The 10909-nt window shown below is 33.4% G+C and overlaps 1 protein-coding gene and 1 pseudogene across 1 annotated transcript; both read left to right on the plus strand.

Moving 5' to 3' along the window:
• Positions 1–1817: 1817 nt before the first annotated feature.
• Positions 1818–4378, plus strand: LOC114369697 (exosome complex component CSL4-like). Its single transcript, XM_028326942.1, has 6 exons — positions 1818–2077; positions 2203–2277; positions 2372–2460; positions 2759–2843; positions 2965–3046; positions 4005–4378. Exons 1-6 carry the CDS (start codon positions 1907–1909, stop codon positions 4094–4096), a joined length of 594 nt encoding a protein of 197 aa, XP_028182743.1. The 5' UTR covers positions 1818–1906; the 3' UTR covers positions 4097–4378.
• A 743-nt stretch (positions 4379–5121) lies between these two features.
• Positions 5122–8257, plus strand: LOC114369699 (annotated as a pseudogene).
• Positions 8258–10909: the final 2652 nt, after the last annotated feature.

A 10909-nucleotide genomic window follows, 5' to 3' on the forward strand; every position in this document is an offset into this window, starting at 1 on the left:
TATATATCTATATGCATCTTTGAGCTTATTTGTTATTTGCCGGTGTATAAAAATTGTCTTTGATTTCAACGATGACATGCCTCTAGGACTAGAAATGTGTTTTAATTTTTCTTTTTACTAGGGTCTCCTTTCAAATGGATGCCTTCTGAAATGGGAAAATTCAAGCTGCAGATAAAATTTAATGGTCTGTGCTGATTTCTTTCTTTTGCGTGTCCACTTGATTTAGATTGTACACGAACTGCAAACTGGAAAAACACATGAAATAGGAAGCACTCTGAACTCAATTTTCTCAAAATAAATATTTCTTGCTTTGGTCAAACTCGTTTGACCGATTCTTAACTATAAAACAATGAGAAGCAAAGTTTGAACCAACGATATATAACTTTAATTAACATTTTGATTATTATAAGATACACCTTTTTTTGTTTCTCTATTTTTTTTTTACTTAAATTAGTTAAGCAATATCAAATTTTATTGTTATAATTATGTTATTAATTAGTTTTTGTTCACTTGTGATGTGATTCACAAAAAACTCTGCTCGTATGTTTGAAAACACAAAATAGAAGAGTTTAAACATATTGAGATGTAAAAGTTCTAATTATTAGATTCTAAAAATTACATATAAAACACTAAAACACATTATTATACATTAACATTTTTGATAGTTGTGCTTGAATCTTGAATCTTTAGACAATTTAAATAAGATAAGAAATTTTTTTTTATCATTTATCCTTAAAATAAAGGTATAATTCTAATTCTATATATTTTTTTACCGATAAATGTTATATGTTAATTATTAGTATTTTATTAGTAAGAGTTATGACTTTTTTCATTCATTCTCTCTTTACTACCAAGTTAACCTTATAAATCCATATTTGTTTTTATAGATCAATTTTTCTATACTTATATTTTAGTTTTATTTTTATAATTTTTTTCAAGTTGTTCCTATAATATTTTTTAAAATGATCCTAGTAATATTTTTTTTCTTTGTTTTAGTGTCTTATTATAATTGTGCATTGTTAATTGTTAATTTGACCTTCCATGAGTCACATATACTTAACAAAAATTAAGTAATGATAGAGATTAAAACAAAAAAAAGTTGATATTATAAGATCGAACTGAAACAAAATATATAGGACTAAAAACAAGAAATATGTATTTTATTAGAAAAAAATATTGGTTAAGCCACACGCATGTTATTATAAATAATCAAAACTAAATACACAAATCATGTGAAATTTTTAAGAAGTTGTAGACTTCCCATTAAATCTAACTCATTAACCTAGACTGCCCTTTTTTTTTACTGAACCTTTTGTGATTGCTTATCCAATCTCGGCCTATTTTGGCAATTGCTTTCTACATTCCCTTAATTATTTCTTGTACTTCCCATGGTCATTCCGGGAAAAAAAGTGCAGGAAAAAAATACCTACCTATTTGGTGTAATTTTTTTTTTCATTTTCATCCTTGTAAATTATTCTTTTTATTTCAGTTTTTGTAAAATATGTTTATTTTATTTTATATCTTTAAAATATTTTAGATAATATTTTAAATAATCAAAAAAGTACTTTGATGAATAAAAAATATATTATTTAAAACATTTTAAGGACAAAAAATTAAAAAAAGACTAAAACAATTTTTTTTACATAGACAAAAATAAAAAACACTAAAATACATGAAAAAAATATATCTAAACCTTATTATTATCCCGGCCAAAAAGCATTTAAACCTAAAAGTAATCTTGCCCAAAAAAATGAATTAACGCGAATCGGATAAAATTAATTTAATTTTAGAAGTATTAAATTTAAAAAAGGGCCGGTCCATGAAGTAGTTATTTTGGAGTGGTTTAGCCCAAGAAGAAGTGGAAGGGTGGTGGCACTTGGGTTGGTAGCGGCGAAGAACGTCGTTAATGGAAGAAGAGAAAGAAGCAGTGATGGTAACACCGGGAGAAGTGTTGGGTAGAACCAGCGATGTCAAAGCTGGAAGAGGAGCATACGCGGCGCTTCACAACAACACCGTATACGCCTCCCTAACCGGCTTCCGCCACACCGTACCTCCCGCCCCCGACTCTTCCGACCTGGTAGGGTTTTCAATTCATTTGCTAACTATATTATACAACAAATGAATCCACCGAACAACTTATCTGCTTTATTTGTTTTTTTAATTTGAGGCAAGCTGAACTGAAATCATAGTGACTATATGCAGAGACCGACTGTTGAAGTAACTGGTCACAAGGCCCATGGACCTGTTCCACAGCCTGGATCTGTAGTCATTGCTCGGGTATAATATCTATGTCTATGGCTATGCCCACGTGTCGTCTAATACACTTTTCATTATGCTCTTTGTTTTCAACTGCTGCATTTTGCTTTGATAGGTCACCAAAGTGATGGCTCGGTCCGCTTCAGCTGATATTATGTGTGTTGGACCAAAGTCTGTTCGAGAAAAATTTACTGGCATCATTAGGTTTGCTATTCTTATACTACTACCTTCTAAGTTATCATTTGTGGATTTAGTTTGACTTTAGCGATTACATGGGAAATAAAAAGAGGAAGCAATGGATTGGCGGAATTGTAGTTATTGATTATAGATCTTGTATGCTTAGAGTTTCTTCGTCTTTTGATTGAACTAATTTAGTTTATATATGCATGGTAATCTCTATATCATGCATTTCATTTTGTTTGACTTTTGGGGTTCTGACAAGAGTTTTATGTCTACAAATGTTCTAGTATATATAACTTAATAATTTTTATTTTGATGACAGGCAGCAAGATGTTAGAGCGACTGAGATTGATAAAGTAGACATGCACTTGTCTTTTCATCCTGGTGACATTGTTAGAGCCCTTGTGGTATTATTACTTGCTTTTAAGAGTTTTATTAAGTCGATTTCAAATTTTCCATGATGCTCTTGAATCAATTGGTTGCCACTTGCTACTTGAATAGCGCCTTAATTCAATCTGGTTTTGTTAGCTTTCTCTTGGAGATGCACGGGCGTACTTTCTGTCTACTGCAAAGAATGAACTTGGTGTTGTTTCTGCAGAAAGCATTGCTGGTGAGATTTTACTCATATTCTGGGAGATAAATCCTTATAAGTGGTTGTGGTTGTAGTTTATTGATAGTTCCCTCTAGTTTATGTTCATGTTAGTGACTTGTGTGATTGCTTTATATAGTTTCTGGAAGATATCTGTTCTTCCCTTTTTCTGTCTATTCAGGGACTCTAGTTTTTCTTCTGCATGTTTCTCCTTGGGAAGGGACACAATAAGAACAAAGGAAGCACATTTGGGTTTGAAGGAATCTCCATCTAAGTCTGCATGTTTCTCATTGGACTTCTCTTTATGGAATATTTTATCTTGGATGATAGGTCTAGTGTTGCTAAAGCCCAAGGGGATAAATGCATATTTAAATTTTATGAGAATTATTTGGATGTTCCCCACAATGTGTCCCAGATATGATTAAATTGCATCAGTTTGTCAGTTAACAGCAGTAGTTGTTAAGCAATTATCGTTGAGTATGTAGGAATAAGTTAGTCATTAGTGATGTGGGTAGGTTTGACCTTAATAGGGCTTTGGGCTTGTGAAGATTTTAATTGAAATCTGAATTAGCTATGAATGAAAGGACCCCATTTGAGATGATATTATAAATGTTTTAGATTTTACTTCAACTTTAGTCTGGTGAACACAGCTTGAACTTTAGCTGTTGAGCTTTTAGTGCCTTTTCACATTAATTGCTCCAATATGTTTTATGCACTTATTGTTGATTCATCTTATTTATAGCAAGCGCTGAATAAAATCTAATAATTGCATTATAAGTTGTACACTTTCATCGGCTGAGCACTTATCAGGTAGGGATTTTCATCAATGTTGAGCAATATTGAAATGGGTTGTTTCATTTAAGCATATGTAACTATGACACATGTTGGAATGATGTATTGCATATCATTTTGTCCTTTCCTAGAAAATACCTGATTGAATCAATATGTGCCTCAAATGTGTTGTACATTCTCTGTTTAGGTGCAACTATGGTTCCAGTAAGTTGGACAGAGATGCAGTGCCCGTTAACTGGTCAAATTGAGCAAAGAAAGGTTGCAAAGGCTGCAAGCTGACTAGAATACTTCATCGAGCTGGAATCTGTTCTGTTTTGTAGAAATAGACTAACATGCGTTGTTGTTAGGGTGAGAAATTATAGCCAGTTTGTATTTTACATTGCAAGTTGGCCTACTTATAAAGTATCACAAACCTGGGATTTCAATTCACTCGTGCTATGAGCAGGATTTTATTTACTTTTCATTGTATTTTTTCAATTTAAGGCTATTGATTACTGTCATTTTAAGACATGGTTCAATTTTCAACTTTGAATGGAACTAGTAGTTAAAAAATAGTTTAAATGTTGCTGTCTTGCATATGAACTTCTCAACACGTTGGACCTTGTTTAGTGGATTGCTGCTGCATCTTATATGTTATCCTTTTTACTTCGTACTGCAATATTTTATTGTTGTTGCAAAGGAAGCAAAAACAGAAGATACTTGGATCACGATTATAGCAGGATTGAGCCGTATCTTTGATGACTGTATTGAATGTTTTGTCTTTGGTCTCATGTTTTAGAAGTACTCGAAGAGCCCAAATTATTGCATCGTTATCTGGTGTAATTTAGCTCTCAGTTTGCGTGTCTTTCTAAGGGACTCTGATTATGCAGTGGAAGTTTAATTTTTCATACTCTAATTTCTCATTCTCATTAAAATCAATTGACCCCGTTATAAATTCTGTATCATTTTACATATATATCACTTTTTATTCCATAACTTTCTGGGTAAGAGTATGGGTTTTGACTTTCCATCCGTTCTTCATTAGTGCGTCGTTGAAGTCAAGATTTGCGCAAGGAGAATGCTTAATTTTTTTCCTTTATTATAAGTGCTGAGTTTTTAAGTATCAGTCAGCTACAAGCCAATCTCTTGTGAATTGTAACTCTTCTGTCTAAGATCTGTACCCCAAAATTGTGGCCTCGTTTGAGCACGAATCTAGGCTCACTGCAAGCCATTCTCCACTTTCTCCAAGGTCCAAGCAGTAAACATGAAAATTGTCCTTTTTTTAATTATTAGAGATCGGAGATGATAATTTAGTTAAATATAAACGTCCCAAAAATAATAATTGAGTTTTGTTATTACTGAAAAATTAAAAAGACCTATTATTATTATTATCCACTAATAGATATGTCTGCTAATTTAAAATTGTGTCGGAATATCAGTGGCTGACACTGAGTTGCATAGAGCTTCAAACCAAGTTGGGAAGAAAACAATGGCTTCAGCTTCGCTTCAATTCTGGTCTTCGATAGCACCTCTATCCCACCGTTACACCCATCGATTCGCTTCTCTAACCTCACTCAAATTCGTCACTCCTATATCCTCAACCAATACAGTTTATCTTCCCAAACCTCTCGCTGTGCATTTTGCTCTAACAGAGTCCGACTCTCCCAAATCCAGGACCTGACCCTCAAACTCTTCTCCAAGAAATTGCTGTAAGTCGTTCATTTCCCATGTTTCAAATTTAACGTTATCTTCTTTAAACCTTCTGGGTGGGTTGCAAATTTCATCTGAAAATACAAATTACCCTCTTTTTTATTTATTGTAAATTTGGTTATTCAAGAGTTCATGTGCGTTTACGTTGCAGGACAGTTTTGATCTTCCTTCTGATTACTTTGCAAAGCTTCCCCGCGATCTTCGATTAGATGTAAGTGCAGTACAATCCTTTGCTATTTCCATGCTCAGCATTATCATGCACTCGTTTCCATTGTTAATCCATAGCAAATTAAAGATTCTTCTTTGCTCTGAATCATGGCTCTGTTTTAAATTTTGTGAAGCTAAACGACGCTGCGTTCCACCTTTCAAGTGGACCTGTTTTAGATGAGGTTAGTACTTGTTAGTTGTTACTAATACTAGCTACAATTTGCAAGTACAATTCAGATTCCAATTAAGATTGAGGGTTACAACTTACAGTACTAAATTGCTAATGATTGGCCTGGCCCTCTTAGCTCTCCTATAAAATAGTCCCTTCACAGGTGGTTTCTATGAGATAGCTTTTATTCATCACAATCAATATATTCATGGAAGTTATCCTGAAGCATTTCATTTGAGGTTCACATGTATGTAACCTAGTGCTAACTGCTAATCCATTTATTTCCTCAAGATGTCTGTAGTCTCTACTATGTGTTTCTGGTGTTTTCCTCATTCTCAAATATAATGGATATATATTTGTTTAATGGAAATGAATATACTTTCTCAGTGTGGCCAAGAGTTGGGAGAGACTTTGCTGAATCTCTCTCGAGCATGGGAACTAGCTGACACATCAACCTCCCACTCTTTAGTGAAAAAGCTCCCTTTGATTGAGGTCAAGTTGACGGGTTCTGCCAAATCAGGTAAACCGATGTGAAAGTAATCAATAATGAGCTTTTAATAGAACACCTCCTCTAAACAACCCCCTCCCCTAAAATTATAAAGGATTTAGCTTTAAGATGTCTTTGCTCATTTTGTTGCTTAGCACTTGGAAAGCATTTGGTATCTGCTGGAAGAAGGTTTCAATCAATGGGACAGTATGGCCAAGGTGAGCCACAAAAGGTATTTCCTCTACTCCATCTGTGCCGGTGGTTCTCTAGCTTCCGTTAATTTGATGTAATGAGAAAATAATTGATTTTTTTTGGGGAATAACTAACTGTTATCGGTTCAGAATGAATGGTTCTGATTTTTTCTTGTTTGTTCCTATACCCGGGATGTGATTTCAATTTCTTTTCAAAATTATTTTTTCTCTTTGAAAACTTGTATTGAAACAAATTTAGGATGTCAAGCTATTATTAGGACCAAAAGAGGAACTGAGGAACCATAAAGTACTTCACTTTAATCACTTTTTAGGTGTTATACTTGCTTCATAGCTTAAAGTGTGATTACTTAGGTAGCATTTGACATAGCTATTTTTGGACTTTTCTTTTTAAAAGTAAGGAGAAACTCAGTTTTGGATAAACTCTTAAAAATAAAAGTAACTTTTTTTTTTAAACAACTAATATTTGGTCAATTGAAGCTAATTGAAGAAGCTTCTACTTTTAAGGAGAAGAGAACACCATAAAAGCTTGGCCAAAGATTACCTAATCTCAGGACATCAACAAAACACACTAGGTAGGAATCTAATTAGGTCAACTCTACACAAAAATGGCTAAACAATTACATAAATACACAGAATCTATGTCATCATAGTTGAAATAGTGTATTTTTATCTTACTAATATTGATATGTTGCAATGTTTAACCATCATAGATTGCAAAAGCAGTGATTGCAGCTGGTAGAGCTCTGTCTGCTAGTTCAACGTCAGCAGTGATAGTTGAAGAACTGAAAGAGGAAACTAGGGTGCTGAAAGTCTGTAATTATTCTGTCTCTGGCATTGACAAGTTTTATGTAAGAAGAAACTATTAGTATGGAAATGCAAAATTAGTAACATGGTTGCCAATTGCAGTTTGGAGAATTGCAGGTTGAAATAACACCAGATAAGGCCAATATCGGGGCTGTAATTGGATTAGTTTTTGGGTAAGTTTTCCAAGTTAAACTTGACTCTTATAAGAGGATGGAAACAAGGAAAACTCAATTCTTGTTTTAATTTGGAACATATGATTCTTTCTTGGGAAGTAGCGCAGGGAATTCAAAACATTCCTGACAGTTCGTTGCAGTATGCAAATGACAATGCTTTGCTGCTTGCTAAGGTGCTTTGACATAACTTCTCACTTGCATCACTTCAACTTGTTTCTGATCCTCGCTAAATGTTTGGCTGCAGTCTTTAAAGGGAGCATTGCTTGCTATTTTCTACTCGTCAACGTTCTTGTCTGCATTACCTCGGTGGGACTTGTTCTACTTGGGTTACAGCTCAAATCAAAGAAAGATTGAGTTCTAGGTGTGCTCTTCCCTCAGTTTTGCTTGTAAATGGAGTAGATGCACGGTCTACGTTTGTGATTAATAATTGTATATTATTGTCGTAAAGTATCTAACTCATCACATGGTTGTAAAACGATACACACAGTAGTTTTGTTCGACTTGGCCCTAAGCATCTAGATTAGGTTCGATTTTTCTTCATCTTTCCTGCCAAAGTTCTAACGTGGAATGGTATGTGTACTTAACGACTTCTGCTTTTTATTCTCGGTAAGTAAGCAGAATACCATTTGTTACATTATTGTTTTTTTGTTTCCCTAACTAAGAAATACTGAGTTGTAGATAAAATCAACAATTTTGCTACAGATTTGACTGAAATAGGAAGTATAGTTTCAGAGTGTAAAGGCGTCCTTGTGCATAATCCTAACTATAGAGTAGCATTTGTAAAGAGGTAAGCTAATTTTGTTGCTCATCTTCTTGCAAGGAGGGCAATAGACCAGAATAGACTCAAAAGTTTTCCATTATATTCCTTCATGTATCTATCAGACTATCATGAATGAAGCTTCTGTAAAAATAAAAAACTAAGAAATACTTGTGTTGCGGTTTATGAATTTGTCTAGACCTGGGAAGCCTGCTTAATTTGTTGCTGATTGTGGTTCAACTTGAGGTAGAATATCGTAACGTATTCTATAATTTCTTTGTTTCCCCATGTACCATCAGTCATTTCGTTCTTTGCTTTGTCATTAAACTCAAGTGTTAATACTAAAAAAAAATTATTCCTGAGATGCCTAAAATAAGAACTTGTCCTACTTTATACTTGAACCGACTATGATTAAACTCAATTTTAAATTAACAAAAAATAATTGCCATGTATTTTTTTAATTATTTCCTTAAGTATTTTTCATCAAAAGTAATCTTACTCAATGCTAAACAGTGTTAATGACTATGCTATATGTCAACTAAAGTGAAAAATCAATAATAATATATTAATATTAAATACTAACAATCTATAGTAATATAGTATATCTAATGAGAACGTTTATAGTTTGACATTTAGTTTTATTTAACTAAAAAGGAGTTTTTGGTTGAATTAAAAAGTTAAAAAATAAAACAAAAGAAAATAAAGATAACCGTTCAACTAGACTTTTTGAAGGATTCTCTAATGAGTATTTCTATTAGTCCTACCACTTTTGCTATTGGCATTACTCATTTGGGTGCTCTTTAGCTATATTCCTAAATTCCCCTTAGAAGAACAATAGAAACATATTTTCGTTACGTAGATGGGGTGCAAAAAACAAAACATAGTAGAATAAGAATTTTGTTGCTTAAGTGTGTAATGGAATCATGTTTTTGTTGTATTTTGTTTTTTTACCCCTATTTATGTAACAAAAATACGTTTTCTTTGCACACTTGAAAATTTACAAAATGAAATTATGTTTCTGTTGTAGATTTGTTCAACAAAATCGTATTTTCATTGTTGACTGAAAATCCCAATCCTTCCACCCCTTAGTGCAACCACTCCTCCCCCTCCCTTGCCTGCCTCATCTCCAGCGATGTTGTCACCATCGTTTGCAACTCCTGCTCTCCTTCTCTTGTCCGCCTTCATCTGCACTGTGGGTGGGATGCTCGCTATAGATCTGGACATGGATAGGGTGTGGATGGCCTCAGTGGTACTCAAACTTGGACTGGTGCGACACAGTGGTGCTTAGATCTGGAGTGGTGCAGTGGTGGAGTTGTTTGGGGTGAGAAAATGGTTCTGAATGAAGAGAGGGGGAGGGGAGGGAGTGTGAGGAAAGGTAATCGAGTAATTTCCAACATTTTTGGTAGTGCCAATAACAATTAGGTGGTACCAATATCAACCCCCTTCTCTATTAGTCCTGAGATCCATCAAAATTTTCTGGATTGAATGGATCGAGCACTCGACTAATTTAGATAATTTTTATTTTCCTTTATCTATGGTTTCATTTGCATTTTGTATGTGTTGAGAAAGTTCTATAAATCTTAAGGGTTTCCTAAATTAACAATTATAGGAAACCAATAGGATCTTGAAATATTATGATTCTGACAAATAATAGATAAACATTGTGTATCTTTTTGCATAGTGAGACTTTTCTCCGATGTACTTTGATTCCTTGGAAGAGGAAAGAAACAAGATTTTGCTTCCTGGACTATTATTTCTGTCTCTCTACGTTCATGATGGCTAGCTGTTAGAGATAACACTTTTCTGTCAAGAAGAAGACCTTGTTTCACGTTAGTGGGTATTAACCCTTTATAATAACTACTCTTGTCAAGTAGCAATTATCTTTAAAAACTTCTTTTATTTAACCCAATTACAATTTAGTCCTTAATTATTTATTTATTAGTCCTTACATAAGTCACATGCCTCTCATATGAAACATCAATTCTAACATTCTCCCACTTGACTCATGTGACATTACCAAACATTATGGACTAAATAAATAAATAGATTAAACTAACATAATGTGCATTAAAATGACCAAACCATTCTATACATTGTGTACATCATAATTTCATAATTAAGAATAGAAACCAATTTGAGTCATGGCGGTTGTACATCACTTAATCGACATAGTCCCTTCCATGTACTACACACTAGTTTTCTCCTTAATATGATCATTAGTTAGGAGTACAGAATTAGTCCAACATAATGTCTTTATTCAAGACAAAACCTATTAACATTACTCTAAAACAAATATGCATGCAAACATAGAGAATAAATAATCAGAAACATATCATAAATGAACTCAGAGTGTCTGTAAAATGCATAAGTTAAATTACAGTTAATGATTATCAATAACAATAATGCCCTTACTTTCAACATGTTCTATAAATGTCTAGGGTTGTAATCCCTTTGTTAAAAGGTCAACTATCATGAGATTTGTGCTAATATGTTCTATTGACATTATTTGTTTTTGAACTTCTTGCTTCATGCCAAAATACTTCAATTTCATATGCTTAGCACCCTTAGAGTACTTGTCATTCTTAGAGAAAAAT

This window comes from Glycine soja, chromosome 10 (genome assembly GCF_004193775.1).
Source record: "Glycine soja cultivar W05 chromosome 10, ASM419377v2, whole genome shotgun sequence".
In the NCBI taxonomy this organism is placed as follows: domain Eukaryota; kingdom Viridiplantae; phylum Streptophyta; class Magnoliopsida; order Fabales; family Fabaceae; genus Glycine; species Glycine soja.

Bases quoted from the DNA above. Each gene is read 5' to 3' on its own strand.
- LOC114369697 (XM_028326942.1), top strand. From the start codon at position 1,907: ATGGAAGAAGAGAAAGAAGCAGTGATGGTAACACCGGGAGAAGTGTTG. The intron at 2,461-2,758 runs GTTTGCTATTCT...TTTTGATGACAG, and splicing joins AAATTTACTGGCATCATTAG to GCAGCAAGATGTTAGAGCGA. The intron at 3,047-4,004 runs GTGAGATTTTAC...TTCTCTGTTTAG, and splicing joins TTCTGCAGAAAGCATTGCTG to GTGCAACTATGGTTCCAGTA.